This window comes from Bufo bufo, chromosome 2 (genome assembly GCF_905171765.1).
Source record: "Bufo bufo chromosome 2, aBufBuf1.1, whole genome shotgun sequence".
In the NCBI taxonomy this organism is placed as follows: domain Eukaryota; kingdom Metazoa; phylum Chordata; class Amphibia; order Anura; family Bufonidae; genus Bufo; species Bufo bufo.
Window position 1 is genome coordinate 768,880,749 of NC_053390.1, and position 19,631 is coordinate 768,900,379.

Consider the following 19,631-nt stretch of genomic DNA (forward strand, 5'->3'; position numbering starts at 1 on the left):
TGGTCCTATTACTTTTGATGTCAAAACCATAAATTGCTTTATGCAAGAGTTTGAAATGAGTTTCCCTCCATACTTCACTAGACACTGCCATTTGTACATTATTCCAACAATTCTTTTGTCTCAAACCGAGGAATAAGGCTCTCGTTCCATCCATTAAAAAGGGCATCTCTGTTAAAAAGAGAAAGGGTTTTCCTTATCTCACTATATATAAAAGCTATGGAAGTCCTGCGAAACCTAGGTGAAATCACCTCATCAAACTCGTTTTGAGTAAATTCTAGCATGTTCGTTAATCTACCTTTGAGAAAACCTGTGATTTGGTGGTAGACTAAGTAATGTTTGGAATCTAGGTTGTATAAAGTGCCTAATTCCGCAAAGAATTAGTATTGTGATTTTTGTCCGTCCCATAAATCTTTTACAGTTTTAATTCCCTTTAGTTCCCATTCCAGGAATTGTTTGTTTAAAGACCCTGTTTGGAATTCCGGATGTCTCCAAGGAGATAAATGTTTGGATATGAGGAAGGGTAGTCTATATAATTTCCTGGCTGCTTTCCATGCCGCTACTGTATCTTTGATTAATACACTTTTTTTTTATCTCTAAGGGAAAAGCTGACTATCTAGTGTGTAATAATGCGTTGAAACGCCATGGTTTTACCAATTGTGTTTCTAAGTTGAAATAGCAAAATAGGGAAGAGCCCCTAAGCCAATCTATCCCATGCCTCATCAGGCTTGCTATATTATAATGGCGTATATCAGGGAATCCCAGCCCCCCCCCCTCTATTCAATATTAGTGTTTTCAAGGCGATTCTTGGTCTTTTACCCGCCCATATGAACCGACGAAAAGCGGATTGTAGGACGTTAACATCTGAGTGCTTCAAAAGCAGCGGTATTGTTTGCATTTGGTATAAAAGTTTCGGGAAGCAGATAATTTTTATTAAATGACACCTACCCATCAATGACAATGGCAGGTGACCCCATCTATCTAAATCTGTTTTTATGTGTTTGATCAATTCGGGGTAGTTTAGAAGATATAGGGACTCTGCCGTTTTTCCTATGTGTATTCCTAAGTATTTGATAGAGATGTGTACTATTTTTACTGGAATATCTTTCGTGTCTCAAAGTTTTTCGTGTGTGACAGGAAGAGCATTTCACATTTTGATATATTTACTTTGAAGCCTGAGAAGGATCCGAAGTGGGTTAGAAGGCTAAATAATTTGGTCAGGTCTTGTTGTGGTTGTGCTAGGAATACCAGTAAGTCGTCCGCGAATAGCATGTGTTTAACCTCATCATTCCCTATTGTGATGCCTCTAATTTCTTTATTATCAGCTATGGCTCTGGATTATGGTTCGATGACCAGATTAAATAGTAAGGGGGATAAAGGACATCCCTGACGGGTACCTTTTTGTAATGTAAACTTGTATGATAAATGATCCGTTGTGTATACTTGTGCCATAGGAGAGTTGTATAATGCTGCAAGATAGCTTCGGAAAGGTCCCTCTAATCCCACTTAATCTAGCACTTTATTCAGCCAGTCCCAGGCCACATTGTCAAACGCTTTTTCTGCATCTATAGCTACTATGGTCGGGGACTGGCCTACTCTTGGCTTCATCTTTATATCATCTAGCACTGCCAGTACTTTTCTGATGTTTGTTACTGCAGCTCTATTTTGTGTAAAACCCGCTTGGGCTGTAGAAAGCAGATCAGGCATCAGTCTGGCTAATCTACTTGCTAGTATTTTGGATATAAATTTTTTATCTACATTTATTAGAGATATTGGCCTGTAAGAAGCTGCTAATAGAGTATCTTTGCCAGGTTTTGGAAGTACTTTTATATAAGTGATGCGTGCCAGGTCTGACATCTATTCATTTGATAAGGTCATCAGGACTGGTGAGATTTCTTCTTTCAGAATTTTATAAAATTCTCCCGTAAAGCCGTCAGGACCTGGGGCTTTATTTTCTGCCAGTTGTCCACATTATATTCTCTGTTACCTCTTCTATTGAAATTGGGTTATTTAATGTAGCTAAATCCGCCTGATTTATTCGGGACAGTGATGTATTTAGAAGCTATTTCTCTGCTTCCTCTGCTCTGAATATAGAGCTGAGTAGTATTCTTTTAAGATTTCGTTTATTTTGGAAGGTAGTGTATGTGTAACTCCTCTATCATCTTTTAACCCCTTCTACCCCAGGCCAGTTTTCACCTTCCTGCCCAGGCCATTTTCTGCTAATCTGACATGTGTCACTTTATGTGGTAATAACTTTGGAACGCTTTTACTTATCCAAGCCATTCTGAGATTGTCTTCTCGTGACACATTGTACTTCATAACAGTCATAAATTTGAGTCAATATAGTTCATCTTTATTTATGAAAAAATTAGAAATTTACCCAAAATTTTAAAAAATTAGCAATTTTTAAAATTTACATTTCTCTGCTTTTAAAACAGAAAGTGATACCTCATAAAATATTTATTACTTAACATTCCCCATATGTCTACTTTATGTTGGCATCATTTTGCAAATGTCATTTTATTTTTTGGGGACGTTAGAAGGCGTAGAATTTTAGAAGCAATTCAAAAAAATGTAAAGAAAATTTCCAGAACCCACTTTTTAAGGACCAGTTCAGGTCTGAAGTCACTTTGTGGGGGTTAAATAATAGAAACCCCCCATAAATGACCACATTGTAGAAACTACACCCCTCAAGTTACTTAAAACTGATTTTACAAACTTTGTTAACCCTTTAGGTGTTCCACAAGAATTAAAGGAAAATGGAGATACTCTAGAGAGAGTTCAGAGAAGAGCTACTAAACTAGTACATGGATTGCAGGATAAAACTTACCAGGAAAGATTCAAGGACCTTAACATGTATAGCTTGGAAGAAAGACGAGACAGAGGGGATATGATAGAAACTTTTAAATACATAAAGGGAATCAACTCGGTAAAGGAGGAGAGCATATTTAAAAGAAGAAAAACTACCACAAGAGGACACAGTTTTAAATTAGAGGGGCAAAGGTTTAAAAGTAATATAAGGAAGTATTACTTTACTGAGAGAGTAGTGGATGCATGGAATAGCCTTCCTGCAGAAGTGGTAGCTGCAAATACAGTGAAGGGGTTTAAGCATGCATGGGATAGGCATAAGGCCATCCTTCATATAAGATAAGGGCCGGGGGCTATCCATAGTATTCAGTATATTGGGCAGACTAGATGGGCCAACTGGTTCTTATCTGCCGACACATTCTATGTTTCTATGTTTCTATGAGATAAAATGTCAAAATTTAACTTTTTTGGCAGATTCAATTTTAATCAAATTTTTTTGTTAACGGCCAGACAAAACTCAACATTTATTACCCTGATTCTGAGGTTTACAGAAACACCCCACATGTGGTCATAAACTGAGAGCAGGTTGCAGAAGGAAAGGACTGCCGCATGGTTTTTAGAAGGCAGATTTTGCTGGACTGGTTTTGCTTGCCCCAATTGAAGCCCCCCTGATGCACCCCTACAGTAGAAACTCCCAATAGTGACCCCATTTTGGAAACTAGGGGATAAGGTGACAGTTTTATTGGTACTATTTTCAGGTACATATGTTTGTTTGTTTTAGTTTTACATTTTAAGCATTTTTAAAAAAAATATGTTTTTGTGTCTCCATTTTCTGAACGCCATATTTTGTTATTTTTCTGCCAATCGTCTTGTGCAGGGGCTCATTTTTTGCAGGAAGAGTTGACGTTTTTATTGGTACCATTTTCGGGTACATATGATTTTTTGATCATTCATTATTACACTTTATGAGGCAAGGTGACCACAAAAATTGGTTGTTTTGCACAGATTTTATTTATTTATTTTTACAGCGTTCACCTGAGGGGTTAGGTCATGTGATATTTTTATAGAGTAGGTCGTTACAGACGTTGCAGTACCTAATATGTGTACTTTTTCTTATTTATTTAAGTTTTTTACACAATAATAGCATTTTTGAAACAATAAAAATTATGTTTTAGTGTCTCCATAGTCTGAGAGCCATAGCTTTATTTTTTGACCAATTGTCTTGGGTAGGAGCTAATTTTTTGCGGGATGAGATGACGGTTTGATTGGTTCTATTTTGGGTGGCATAGACCTTTTTGATCGCTTGGTGTTGCACTTTAAATGATGTTAGGTGACAAAAAATGGCTTTTTTGGCACTGTTTTTATGTTATTTTTTTACGGTGTTCACCTGAGGAGTTAGGTCATGTGATATTTTTATATAGCAGGTTGTTACGGACACGGCAATATCTAACATATCTACTTTTTTATTTTTATTTCACTTTAACACAATAATATCATTTTTGAAGCCCAAAAATCTTATTTTAGTGTCTTTATTATCTGAGAGTCATATTTTTTTTAATTTTTTGGGGCGATTGTCTTAGGTAGGATCTAATTTTTTGCGGGTTTAGGTGACTGTTTGATTGGTACTATTTTGGGGGGCATACGCCTTTTAATCTCTTGGTGTTGCAATTTTTGTGATGTAAGGTGACCAAAAATGTCTTTTTTTGGCACAGTTTTATTTTTTTTACTTTGTTCACCTGAGGGGTTAATTCATGTGATATTTTTATAGAGCTGGTTGTTACAGATGCGACAATACCTACTATGTATACTTTTTTTTATTATTTCACTTTAACACAATAGTTGCATTTGATGTAATAGTACGTCAAAATGCGGGAATGCACCTGCCCCCATCATGTACTGTTACGTCATATGTCGGGAAGGGGTTAAGCTCCCCAAAAGCAAGCTTAATGTAACTCATTTGCCTTGTGGGTAACCAAAATCCATGAAACTTCCAGGATAGGTTTGGGAAGCTGAGATCTTAGGTTGTGCAAAGTTTCAAGGCAATTGATTGAGGTTTAGGCACATTATGGTACATTAAGCTACATTAAGCAATTTTCACATTAAATGTTTTGGGATGTCCCGAGACAAGAGGGAACACACAGCAGTTCCAACAGAGGCAGGGCAACACTCTCCAAAGCCTGAGACAGTTTCATGACACCCCGCCAGCACCCTAACCCTGATGCGCAGCCTACTGTGACAAGGAGGGAAAAATTTGGGAAAATGGTGACGGAATACATAGCAGACCGTGTCAGCATCCTCAATGATCCTTCAATGCCTTACAACTACTGGGTGTCCAAGCTGGACACGTGGCACGAACTGTCCTGGAACTCTATGCCTTGGAGGTGCTGGCCTGCCCTGCCGCCGGCGTTTTGTCAGAGCAGTTATTTAGTGCTGCTGCTGGCATTATAACAGATAAGTGTATCCACCTGTCAACTGAAAATGCTGACAGGTTGACTCATAAAAATGAACAAGGCCTGGATTGACCATGACTTCTCGACTCCACCAGAGAAAAACGTCTGAACATAAAGGCACTTTAAATGTGTTGTTTAAAATGTACTGAATACACTGTATTCCCATGCACCCCTTCCACCACAAACAAGGGTATATGGTTAAATCTTTCTTTTCTCATCCTCCTCCATCATATCAACATGCTTATTCGTCACATATAATGCCCTCGCATATAATTTTTTAGAGGGTCAGCTCACCTGCAGGCCCTTGCATATAATTTTTTAGAGGGTTAGCTCACCTGCAGGCCCTCGCATATAATTTTTTAGAGGGTCAGCTCACCAGCAGGCCCTCACCTACAATCTTTTACAGGGTCAGCTCACCTGCAGGCTCTCGCATAGAATTTTTTAGAGGGTCATCTCACCAGCAGGGCCTCGCATATTATTTTTTAGAGGGTCAGCTCACTAGCAGACCCTCGGATATAATGTTTTACAGGGTCAGCTCACCTGCAGGCCCTCACATATGTTTTACAGGGTCAGCTCACCTACAGGCCCTCGCATATAATTTTTTAGAGCGTCAGCTCACCTGCAGGCCCTCGCATATAATTTTTTAGAGGGTCAGCTCACCTGCAGGCCCTCGCATATAATTTTTTAGAGGGTCAGCTCACCTGTAGGCCCTCGTATATAATTTTTTAGAGGGTCAGCTCACCTGCAGGCCCTCGAATATAATTTTTTAGAGGGTCAGCTCACCTGCAGGCCCTCGCATATAATTTTTTAGAAGGTCAGCTCACTAGCAGGCCCTCACCTACAATCTTTTACAGGGTCAGCTCACCTGCAGGCTCTCACATATAATTTTTAGAGGGTCATCTCACCAGCAGGGCCTCGCATATTATTTTTTAGAGGGTCAGCTCACTAGCAGACCCTCGGATATAATGTTTCACAGGGTCAGCTCACCTGCAGGCCCTCGCATATAATGTTTTACAGGGTCAGCTCACCAGCAGGCCCTCACCTACAATCTTTTACAGGGTCAGCTCACCTACAGGCCCTCGCATATAATTTTTTAGAGGGTCAGCTCACCTGCAGGCCCCCGCATATAATGTTTTACAGGGTCAGCTCACCTGCAGGCCCTTGCATATAATGTTTTACAGGGTCAGCTCATCTGCAGGCCCTCACATATAATGTTTTACAGGGTCAGCTCACCAGCAGGCCCTCACCTACACTCTTTTATAGAGTCAGCTCACCTGCAGGCCCTCGCATATAATTTTTTAGAGGGTCAGCTCACCTGTAGGCCCTCGCATATAATGTTTTACTACTCAGACAACATCATTCCCAGCAACGACCTGGGAGTCCAAGATTCATCCAGACATCCTTCCCTTGCTGTTCACGAACCATTTCAGTGGTGTTTCCATCAATTTCGGACCTTTTCGTATGAACCAGACACCCTCCCCTCTTTAGAGCAGGGGTACCTGGTTTAATGCTCGGGTTCTCCCATTGACTGGGCAGAGTGGTACTGGGACATAGCTATATACTGCTTGATTTTCTGTGCATAATTATATGTTTATGCCTGGACATGACATCATATACCTGCGTAGTTGCTTTATGTCGCTATATCTTTGTGTTTTCTTCTCTTGTGCCAGGTGGCAGTTCCTCCGCTTGCTCCTTTTCCCCCGATGAAGCTGGGCGGTCAATTGCCGCGGCATAGGGACATTAAGGGTTATACTAGGAGGAAGGAGACATGCAGTGGGATCGCCCTGTTTAGGGTGAGCATGTTGATTCCCAGCGTTTAGGATCATTAGAGGAGGGCTTACTAGGAGGAAAAGACCCAGTTTTCCCTTCCCCTCCCTACTGCCCCATCCCCTCTGTATGTCTCCTGGCACTAATATAGCAATTCTGTATTTATTCACCACTGAGGGATTTGTGATAAATGTGTTACACCCTGGCGGGCGGTCTTCCGCTTCTTTTTGGGCATATTATTTTAATGATGTATTAAAAGTTAGGTCTTAATTGAGGTCACCCACGAATTTAGTTTTTCCAGAAAGATAGTCACCAATATGTTCAGCAAATCCACAGCCACCAATTCTCTGTTAAGATGGGACGGTGGGCATCCGTGGCGACTGAAGTGTGTGATTCCCAAGGGCCAGTATTTAAGGACCTGACGGAATTGTTCAGAGGGGGCGGATTTCAGGACGGTGGCGGACGACCTCCAAAGGAGATTTAGGCAAAGAGGCTATCCTGCACCATACCTGAAAAAAGCCTTTCAACATGTGGCCAGCTGTAACAGAGATAGTCTTTTGTATCCTGAAAAACGCGAGACGGAGGATGACAAAGTAAGGATTGTGGGGACATTTGATGTGGCACACAGAGAGATACGTGCGATTCTCCAGGCCTCCTGGGGCATTTTAAAATCAGATCCGGGTGATTATCCTTTGATCACTTACCGGAGAGGTGGTAACCTGAGAGATAAACTGGTCCATAGTGCATTTAGGACCCCGGTTCAGGATACCTGGCTCCACAAAAGACCATCTGGCACATTTACACGCGGCAATTGTGTGGCATGTAATGACTAGCTCGGTGATGGGACGCAGCTACAGTATTAGAGCATTCATCAACTGTAGAACTGTAGGTGGGGTGTACCTGGCCACCTGTATCTGTCTTAAGCAATATGTGGGCAAGACAAAGAGGGAGTTCAGAAGACGAGTAGGGGAACATTTCTCCAATATTGCCAAACAGGATGATACTCTGCTCGCACAGCACGTGGCGACTTGTCACTCTGGGAGACCCAACTGCATTAGTTTCCAGGGAGTTGAACATGAGAGGGGGATGTGGATAATCTTCTGTTGCGTAAGGAGGCAGAATGGACCTTCAGGCTTCAAACCATGAAACCTTACGGGTTGAATGAATTCATCTCATATACCTGTTTTATATACAGTAGGTACCATAACCTGAGAGGATTAGGGTATTTGTCAACCTACCCCCTCTTTCTCATACATATGGGTAGCACCTTATGATAAGTAATGGTGTGTATGATATATGTATTTCTAACAACCTTTTGCCTTAACATTACACGCATCCTCATTAGGGGATATGTATATCCATATGGTGTCCACATCCAATGTATCCCTGGTGTATATTTGATCATCTTTTGAGGATGCAACTATATCTGCTTATCCTAATTCTATTTGAGGGATGTGGTTTTTGACACCCCAGTGACATATACTGTGGCATTTGTGTCGGATCACTTTGATATGCGTATTTATCTAACAATGTAGCCATGACTGTGGTGGGATCGTTTTTGTGAATACCACACATTTGCCCTGCTGCTTTTAGGGCTATGTCAGTAGTCAGGACATTGTATAGCCGACCTTAGTCGCCTGCAAACATGTATCCTTTTCTTTACCCCCTGGTCGTTTGCCGTGATGACAAGCAACGGAGGGTAGGAGTAGGTTGACACACCTCCCCGTTTGATTGGATGATCCGTTGATAGGCTCCCCCCAGGGGGTTTGGCTATCTAGATATAGGAAGTAACACCTGGCGGCCGCTCTACGGCCATCATAGTTTTGGTGGCTATGTATTGCGGCACACTTACCTAATTCAGATATAGTGTTTCTTCTCCACACTGCTCCTGATGAATTGCTGGCAGAGTCCAGCACAGAAACACATAGAGGGAAAGGAGATAATAGGAACATATGTAGCCATGTATTAGACTTAGGGAGACTAATAGGGGAACAGGCAGGTTAGCCATCTGTATTGCCGCTGATTCAAGTGAGCAAGGTGGATGAATGGACGTGTCCACTAATCTCAGGGCAGGGAGTTGTGCAGGTGTCGGCCGTCAAGCAAACTGAGGGGTCTTTACGCGCAAGTTATCCCTACCCTCTATACGAAGTGTTATACTACATTTAGTGGGCAGATAGCCTTTTAAAGGGTTTCTATCACTTCGTTTCACATAATTAGCTGTCAGACACTTGCGATCCGCTAGTGTCTGCTCTACCAAACCATCCTAATATGATAGGTTTTGGGGCAGCCGTTTTGCTAAAAAAAAGAACTTATATCTATATGCTAATGAGCCTCTAGGTGCTATGGGGGCGTCATTAGCACCTAGAGGCTCCGTCTACCTTCACAAACTGCCGCCGCCCAGCGCGTCCCTCCAGCCCACCCATCTCCTCTGGAATGCGATCCTCCCTGTGAACGTATGTATTCGGCGCATGCGCAGTGAATGTCTGACCGCTTCCCTGCTCAGACATCTCCACTGCGCCTGCGCCGATGACGTCATAGTGCCCCGAGGAACAGGCGCAGTGGAGATGTCTGTGCAGGGAAGCGGTCAGACATTCACTGCGCATGCGCCGAATACAGACGCTCACAGGGAGGATCACATTCCAGAGGAGATGGGCGGGCTGGAGGGACGCGCTGGGCGGCGGCAGTTTGTGAAGGTAGACCGAGCTTCTAGGTGCTAATGACGCCCCCATAACACCTAGAGGCATATCAATATAAGTTCTTTTTTTAGCAAAACGGCTGCCCCAAAACCTATTATATTAGGATGGTTTGGTAGAGCAGACACTAGCGGATCGCTAGTGTCTGACAGCTAAATATGTGATACGAAGTGATAGAAACCCTTTAACCCTTTATATGTGAATACATTTTTTTTTTGTTTTGTTTTTTTGTGCTATCTTCCTATAAGTAAACCTGATTAAATGTCCTCTGATGCTAAATCAGTGCATATATACTGTACAACACATGTATTAATGTATGCATAGAAAAATCTCCAGTGTGAACCAAGCCTAATCCTGACATGCTGTGCTGAAATAATAGACACCATATGCCATAACCTATCACATAAAAATGCAAACGCACTATACATAGACATATAGAATGAAATTCAATTGGTAAAACTATTGAAGCCACCAAGCACCCCTCTTCTATCTATAATGATAATGATTGTCTGTCCGGTATCCGTGCCGCTCCTGCAATGCCAGTCCGGTATCTCACGGACCGTGTTCCACGGACGTCTGCTTGAGGCTTTACCTGGATGTGTCGTTAAGTGAAGGTCCGTAAAGGTAAGGCCACATGTGGCAAGTCCGCCACACATTTTCTGCAGATCTAGCAGTATTCCACAACAGCAAAATCCGCACCAAATTTGTGAAGTTTGTTTTGGAAATTAGGCTGGTGCAGGTTTGCCTCAGATTTGCAAAAAATATGAAATCCATGACACAAATTGACTTGTTATGGATTTCCTTCTGTGTAGAAACCTGGAGAACCCATTTATAGGGGTCCTCTGGGAATACATAATTTCTAACAGGTGTCTGCAGTCTGCCTCCCCTACTGAAAGGATCATACTTACCTGCTCCCCACCGCTCCAGTCCTCTGTACAGCGTTCATTTTAGGACATTGTCTGATATCGTAGTCACATATCAGAATAATGTGAATTTGAGGCAAAATACCGACCCTGACACCTGACTCTGACCCCTGACTGTGACATCTGACACCTGAGTCTGAACCTTGACTGACAACTGAGTCTGACACCTGATTCTGACATCTGACTTTCATATATCACTCTATGACACCTCAATCTGACATCTGACTTTGGCATCTGGTTTTCATATCTAACTCTGATATCAGAGTTTGACTTTGAGGTGGGGATTTTTTCACAGATCAGGGTCAAAGTCATAATGAAATTTAGATATACTATGTATTTGTATGCTAAATCACACAGCCAAAGAAAATCCATAGCTGCCAATGGCTGAGCCCATAGTTCAATGGTAGGGCTTCTGGCTCACAAACAGTAACTTTTGGGTCCAAGACTCAATAGAAAACTTAAAAAAGAAATAGTATTTTTAAACCCCAGATAGAAAATATTCCAAAGCCTAAGCGGCTCATAACCTAACTTGACCCAGGGAGTAAATCAATTAAAACTTCACTTTTATTTGTGTAATTAAAATGGCTGCGAGCCAACACACAGCTTAAAAACTTTGTTTGCCACTCCTTTGTGTGCCCGGAAGTCTCCTGAACAGGTGGTGGATATGTGCACAATCTCCTCTCACTCCTTAACATCCAGCATTTAACCCCTTCAGGACCCTGCCATTTTTCACCTTAAGGACCAGGCCATTTTTTGCAAATCTAACATGTGTCACTTTATGTGGTGATAACTTTAAAACGCTTTACTTATCCAAGCCATTCTGAGATAATTTTTTCGTCACATATTGTACTTCATGACAGTGGTAAAATTGAGTAAAATTATTATTTTTTTATTTATAAAAAAATTCTAAATTTACCAAAAAATTTGAAAAATTAGCAAATTTCCAAATGTCAATTTCTCTACTTTTATAATAGATAGTAATACTTCCAAAAATAGTTATTACTTTACATTCCCCATATGTCTACCTCATGTTTGGATCATTTTGTGAATGCCATTTTATTTTTTGGGGACATTAGAAGGCTTAGGCTCCTTTCACACAGGCGAGTATTCCGCGCGGATGCGATGCGTGAGTTGAACGCATTGCACCCGCACTGAATCATGACCCATTCATTTCTATGGGGCTGTGCACACGAGCGGTGATTTTCACGCATTACTTGTGCTTTGCGTGAAAATCGCAGCATGTTCTATATTCTGCGTTTTTCACGCAACGCAGGCCCCATAGAAGTGAATGGGGTTTGCGTGAAAATAGCAAGCATCCGCAAGCAAGTGCGGATGCGGTGCGATTTTCACTCACGGTTGCTAGGAGACGATCGGGATGGAGACCCGATCATTATTATTTCCCCTTATAACATGGTTATAAGGGAAAATAATAGCATTCTGAATACAGAATGCTAAGTAAAATAGGGCTGGAGGGGTTAAAAAAATAAAATAAAAATTTAACTCACCTTAATCCACTTGTTCGCGCAGCTGTCTTTAACTGTGAGCAATAGGACCTTTGATGATGTCACTGCGTTCATCACATGATCCATCACCACCGATCCCAAACATGACGATTTTTCTCACGCGCGTGCAAAACGCATTACAATGTTTTGCACTCACGCGGAAAAATCGTGCATGTTCCCACAACGCACCCGCACCTTTTCCCGCAACGCCCGTGTGAAACCAGCATTTCCAAAACCCACTTTTTAAGGACCAGTTCAGGTCTGAAGTCATTTTGTGAGGCTTACATAATAGAAACCACCCATAAATGACCCCATTTTAGAAACTACACCCCTCAAGGTATTCAAAACTGATTTTACAAACTGTGGTAACCCTTTAGGTGTTCCACAAGAATAAATGGAAAATAGAGATAAAATTTCAAAATTTCACTTTTTTGGCAGATTTTCCATTTTAATCCATTTTTTCCAGTTACAGAGCAAGGGTTAACAGCCAAACAAAACTCGATATTTATGACCCTGATTCTGTAGTTTACAGAAACACCCTATATGTGCTCGTAAACTGCTTTACGGGCACACGGCATTGCGCAGAAGGAAACGAATGCCATATGGTTTTTAGAAAGCAGATTTCACTGGGAAAATTTTAAGCTGCCATGTCACATTTGAAGACCCCCTGATGCACCCCTGGAGTAGAAACTCCAAAAAAGTGACCACATTTTAGAAACTACACCCCTCAAAGTATACAAGACTGATAGTTTTCTTAAATTTTTTGGGTGATTGTCTTAGGTAGGGGCTCATTTTTTGCGGGATGAGGTGACGGTTAGATTGGTACTATTTTGGGGGGTATACGCCTTTTTGATCGCTTGGTGTTGCACTTTTAGTGAGGAAAGGTGACCAAAAAATGGTTTATTTAGCACAATTTTTTTTTTTTTTTACGGTGTTCACCTGAGGGGTTAAGTTATGTGTTCGTTTTATAGAGCCGGTCGATACGAACGCGGCGATACTTAATATGGCTGTAATACACTTACAGCCAATGCATTCAAATACAGAAGTATTGGAATGCATTGTAAAGGGGATCAGACCCCCAAAAGTTTAAATCCCAGAGTGGGACAAAAAATAAAGTGAAAATAAAAGTTAAAAAATTAAGTTTTCCAAAAAAAAAGTTACGTTTCAAGTAAAAAATAAAATAAAAATATCCTTTTGCACATATTAAGTATTGCCGCGTTCATATTGACCGGTTCGTATTACACATACAGTAATTACACATACAGCTTCCTGCCTGTGAGATCCAGGGGGCTGGATCTCACAGGCTCTCCCCCGGAAGGCAGCCCGATGCCTAAGGGCTCTTTCACACCTGCGTTCTTTTCTTCCGGCATAGAGTTCCGTCGTCGGGGCTCTATGCCGGAAGAATCCTGATCAGGATTATCCTAATGCATTCTGAATGGAGAGAAATCCGTTCAGGATGCATCAGGATGTCTTCAGTTTTTTGGCAGCATGCTGCGCTTTTTGCTCCGGCCAAAAATCCGGAACACTTGCCACAAGGCCGGATCCGGAATTAATGCCCATTGGAAGGCATTGATCCGGCCTTAAGCTAAACGTCGTTTCGGCGCATTACCGGATCTGACGTTTAGCTTTTTCAGAGTGGTTACCATGGCTGCCGGGACGCTAAAGTCCTGGCAGCCATGTTAAAGTGTAGTGGGGAGCGGGGGAGCAGTATACTTACAGTCCGTGCGGCTCCCGGGGCGCTTCAGAGTGACGTCAGGGCGCCCCAAGCGCATGGATCATGTGATCGCATGGATCACGTCATCCATGCGCATGGGGCGCTCTGACGTCATTTTGGAGCGCCCCGGGAGCCGCACGGACTGTAAGTATACCGCTCCCCCGCTCCCTGCTCCTACTATGGCAACCAGGACTTTAATAGCGTCCTGGCTGCCATAGTATAACACTGAAAGCATTTGGAAGACGGTTCCGTCTTCAAATGCTTTCAGTACACTTGCGTTTTTCCGGATCCGGCGGGCACCTCCGGCAACGGAAGTGCACGCCGGATCCCAACAACGCAAGTGTGAAAGAGGCCTAAGGAAGGCATCTCGCTGCCTTCCATGCCATCGGGTCCCCGTCACAGCAGCACGGGGACCCGATGGCAGCTCCGATATCCGTAAGGACATCGCATGTGCCGCGGTCATCAAGGGTTAATGCGCCGGCATCGGTGATTTCACCGTTTCCGGCGCATGCAGCAGGGGTCCGGCTATCAGTGACTGCTGGACCCCTGCCGCGGATCGGGAGGGCGCATCTCCTGCACCCGCCCGATCACAGCGCCGTACCTGTACGACGCTGGTCCTTAAGTCACGGACATTTGCGCCGTACATGTCCTCTACGGGTTAATTACCAGTGAGTCCGTTTATATTGCCCACTAGCTTAGTAATGTCGCAGACAAAAGGTATGTATTTTGATCTGACACTTTATCAGTAGCTGTCAGACCTGTGATTGAACGTCAATTAATTTACTGACATTCACTTGCCCTAGATACGTGGCTGGGTCTGTGTGCCCTTATTTTAAGAGCTACCTATTGATAGGTTGTAATCAAGTTACTTCACTGATGTACTCATCCTCTCATACCGTTGACAGTAGTTGTCAGATACTTGGTTATTTACATACCGTCACTGACATTTCTTTTCAAAGTTCTTTTTATTGAAATATATGACAGAACAAGAAATGCGGTACATCCGCATATAAACCAAACACAAGCGTATAGCAAAGTATATCAATCACAAACTTATTCACCCGTTTAGAGGTCAGCAGAGAGGCTTGAAGTAAAAACCCATACACAAACAGATGTGTACAAAAAGAAACCTTAGCTAGAATACATGAGGTGTGGGCGACATATGCTATACAATAAAAAGGAATAACAGTACCCGCTAGAGCGTTGCGAGTTTAATATGAGAAAGGGGGAGAAAAGGGGGAGGGAAAAAGGGGGACCGGGGGGGGGAGCTGTACCCATGTGTCAAGATAGGTATAGGAACTTCCCTTTCTGGAGCTGAGAGTTGGTCATTAAGGCAGAGTCTTCTACACTAATAGATACCTGCCCACTCACTTTTTATTTTTTATTTGACGCTACCCACGAGACATCTTATCGCTTCCTCTTCTAATTTAACCAGGAGCCATAATCCATAACTATCTTGACACATGGGTCACTGACATTTCTATGCCCATGGTGCATGGCAGAACTAGTGTGCTCTTATTTTGGAAGCTACCAGTTGTAGGATTTCCAATCAGTTACTTCACACTATGCCAATAGCTGTCAGACACTGATTTATTCACACATAGTCACACCGCACACATACCCTTATACAAAACACCAAATCAAAAGCGCACATAAGATATTACACAAAAAATGTATTAGTACAACAAATCATACAACAAACATATCACAGAATAAAATAATTAGCAGCAATACATGAAGGTACTATGACAGTATTAGTTCACCCTGGTCATTCAAGGCCTCATTGTCACATCTACATAGGGTATGCTGTGCCAGTAATTATTATACACATATCACTTAAAATCTAATAAAGTAAATAATATTGCACAAGTCCCATAAGTAGCCATACCAGTAGCTACTGTAACCTTACAGAGAAAAATCCCAACAAGAATTAAGCTGATGAGTTGGAATACTATCCCATATACCTTGGTAAGGACAAAACAAACACCAATGTATGATAAGTGCAAAAAGTAGCATAAGAGAACAATACAGACCAGAGGCCAGGAGTGAACACCAACCCTGACGCGTGTTTCGCCTTGCTTCCTCTAGGGGGCGTACTAATAAATTTTTGTGTAATGTCATACGTGCGCTTTTGATTTGGTGTTTTGTTATTTTTCCGCACATATTGCAGTCCCCTTGGATTGCTATATTTGGTGGTTCTACACATACCCTTATATAGCCACTACCTAAACTGACTGACCGGCAATACTGCATTTGGCTTACTAGCTGGTGTACTGGCTGAAATACACATTCACTAGCTAAACTAGCTATTTGACAGTTGGCTCACTGGCTAGTGCTGCGGCTGAAGTGCAAAAGCGCTATCACTAGATTGTGATTACTGATTGCCTATCTGACATTATTAGCTTGCTGACTACATTGGAATGGACAAACACACATTTAAAAGCTGCATCTGCCCCCGACATGTTTCGCCAGTAACCTGGCTTCATCAGGGGTTGGGCAGAGTTGAGGACGTCAGCCAAATGCAGGCTTTAAAACACCAGATTACTTGATTGTCACATGTCACATCCATTCACATTGGTGGGAGGGAACCAAAGATGCTGGGAAAAGCCAATCAGCTTCCACATGCACCCCCCCCCCCCCCCTTCCAACCCGCTGGAAGAATTACAGCGAGGCAGGGGGAGTGACCTGATCACATGATGCGCAGGTCCTGCTCTGCGCTCCAACCTGTAGCTAATGAAAAATACTATCGCGCATGATCTGCGCAGCCAGCAGTTGCGCACACACTTAGTGCGTGCCTACTGGAACAGAGAAAAGACCATGTGATCAGTGGCCGGGCTGATGCGCACCTGGAATCAGCGCACAAGCTAGAAAGTATATGTACAGTGCTGCCCATAACTATTCATACCCCTGGCAAATTTTGACTTAAAGTTACTTTTATTCAACCAGCAAGTCATTTTTTGACGGGAAAAGACATAGGTGTCTCCCAAAAGATAATAAGACGATGTACAAGAGGCATTATTGTGGAGAAAAAAAAACATTTCTCAGCTTTTATTTACATTTGAGCAAAAAGTGTCCAGTCCAAAAACCGGAGACAGACAAACTGGAGTCTCCAGCGGCCTAGTAACAGAAGGGAAAAGACCATAAGGCCTCTTTCACACTTGCGTTGTTGGGATCCGGCATGCACTTACGTTGCCGGAGGTGCCCGCCGGATCCGTAACAACGCAAGTGTACTGAAAGCATTTGAAGACGGAGCCGTCTTCAAAATGCTTTCAGTGTTACTATGGCACCCAGGACGCTATTAAAGTCCTGGTTGCCATAGTAGGAGCGGGGAGCGGGGGAGCGGTATACTTACAGTCCGTGCGGCTCCCGGGGCGCTCCAGAATGACGTCAGAGCGCCCCATGCGCATGGATGACGTGATCCATGCGCTTGGGGCGCCCTGACGTCACTCTGGAGCGCCCGGGGAGCCGCACGGAAGGTAAGTACACTGCTCCCCCGCTCCCCACTACACTTTACCATGGCTGCCAGGACTTTAGCGTCCCGGCAGCCATGGTAACCACTCTGAAAAAGCTAAATGTCGGCTCCGGCAATGCGTCGAAACGACGTTTAGCTTAAGGGCGGATCCGGATCAATGCCTTTCAATGGGCATTAATCCCGGATCCGGCCTTGCGGCAAGTCTTCAGGATTTTTGGCCGGAGCAAAAAGCGCAGCATGCTGCGGTATTTTCTCCGGCCAAAAAACGTTCCGTACCGGAACTGAAGACATCCTGATGCATCCTGAACGGATTTCACTCCATTCAGAATGCATTAGGATAATCCTGATCAGGATTCTTCCGGCATAGAGCCCCGACGACGGAACTCTATGCCGCAAGAAAAGAACGCAGGTGTGAAAGAGCCCTAAGCAGCATATCCCCATGCATTCTGAATGGAGAGTAATCCGTTCAGGATGCATCAGGATGTCTTCAGTTCAGTCATTTTGACTGATCAGGCAAAAGAGAAAACCGTAGCATGCTACGGTTTTATCTCGGGCGAAAAAAACTGAAGACTTGCCTGAATGCCGGATCCGGCATTTTTTCACATAGGAATGTATTAGTGCCGGATACGGCATTTTTTCACATAGGAATGTATTAGTGCCGGATCCGTCCTTCCGGTCTGCGCATGTGCAGACTGAAAAAAAGGTGAAAAAAATAAATGCTGAATCCGTTTTGCCTGATCAATGCATTTTTTCGACTGATCAGGCATTTTTAAGACTGATAAGGATCCTGATCAGTCTTACTAATGCCATCAGTTGGCATACGTTTTGCCTGATCCAGCAGGCAGTTCCGGCGACTGAACTGCTTGCCGGATCCCTCTGCCGCAAGTGTGAAGGTACCCTAACCTGCCTTTTGGATCCAGAGAGGAGACCTAATACGGACACTCAATTCAATAGTGACATCACTATAAATACTCTCTTCAGCAGTACATCCAATACAGAAGAGGGATCTGGCACTGAAAGACTATCCTATACAAGGAAATGGTACATTTATTGTGATTACCACACCACATCTCTATACAAATAGGGTGGTGGTGACATTTTACGATATCATTGCCGCCGACACTATGTCATCTACCTCATAAACCGGGACTGTAATTTGTGTGCAATATACCATCTGCCTACTGTAGCAATTTTAGAGATTTTTATGTTTTATAGAATGTTTTTAGATGTGATATATTAATTAATAAACTTACACTGGTAATACAGTCAGTCTCCATGTGTAGCCGAATGTAGGTGTGCCCTACTACAACTTTTATTTTATGGCACACATATGTGCGACTTTTTTACCTCACAATAGTGGCGTAATTAGCTTAACAAATGTCCCTCATTGAGGGAGATTTATGCCCCTAACAACCATTCAGATTGATCCTTTCATTTTCTAAAGGAGTGCTGAAAAATAAAAGGTGGGATTTGATTCGTTGCTATGGGCAACTGAGCCAATTTTCCTTTGCACCAGTTTTAACTGACTTTAGTGGGTCAGTTTTCACTGCGGGCGCTGTCTGTTTTTAACATGGAAACCCGCTCACGTGCATGAGCCCTAAGAAATGAAAGCTGCACTGTGGTTGCCATGGGCAACACATATAGTTACTCTTTTAGAGAGTCTTATCTCTACTCACCCGATGCCTGGATTCAGGGACATGTAGTGATAGCAACGTCCGATGACGATGTTTCGAAGGCTGGACGTCGTCCCCGGTCCTTTGTAGTACTTCTGCTGACCTGTTGCATGTGCATTCACTATGCTGGATGCTACAGCCATCAGTACCAGAGCCAGCATGCTCCACAACCACAGGTCCCTAGCCATAGGTCTAGATGTGCAGTTCTTCTGTTCTGCAGGACAAGACTGCTCCTTTGGATGTGCCACCCACTCGTCCAGTCAGTCCCTGAGCAGTCAGCAGCTGACTTTATATTCGGCTCGTCCCCTCCCTCCCACTCCTCTTGTTTCCAGCACACACAGATATGCCGGTCTTTGTCGAGTTCTGAAAGGCTGCTTCATCACGGGATGACAAAGAATTTCTGAGCAAATCATTAACTAATCAAGACGGAGCTGATGCAGACTTTGATGGAGATTTATCAAACTGGTGTAAAGTAGAACTGGCTTAGTTGCCCATAGCAACCAATCAGATTCCACCTTTCATTTTTCAGAGCTTCTTTAGATAATAAAAGGAGGAATCTGATTGGTTGCTATGGGCAACTAAGCCAATTCTACTTTACACCAGCTTGATAAATGTCCCCTTTGAGCCCCATG

At 43.1% G+C, this 19,631-nt stretch overlaps 1 protein-coding gene across 1 annotated transcript in view; it reads right to left on the reverse strand.

The window, feature by feature from the left end:
• The window catches only part of LOC120990331 (ADP-ribosyl cyclase/cyclic ADP-ribose hydrolase 1-like), an 82,883-nt gene extending 63,644 nt beyond the window's left edge, over positions 1 to 19,239 (reverse strand). Inside the window, exon 1 of the mRNA XM_040419079.1 lies at positions 19,003 to 19,239. Coding sequence (XP_040275013.1) covers positions 19,003 to 19,187 — 185 coding nt within the window. The 5' untranslated portion in view covers positions 19,188 to 19,239. The remainder of the gene's footprint in view (positions 1 to 19,002) is intronic.
• Positions 19,240 to 19,631: the final 392 nt, after the last annotated feature.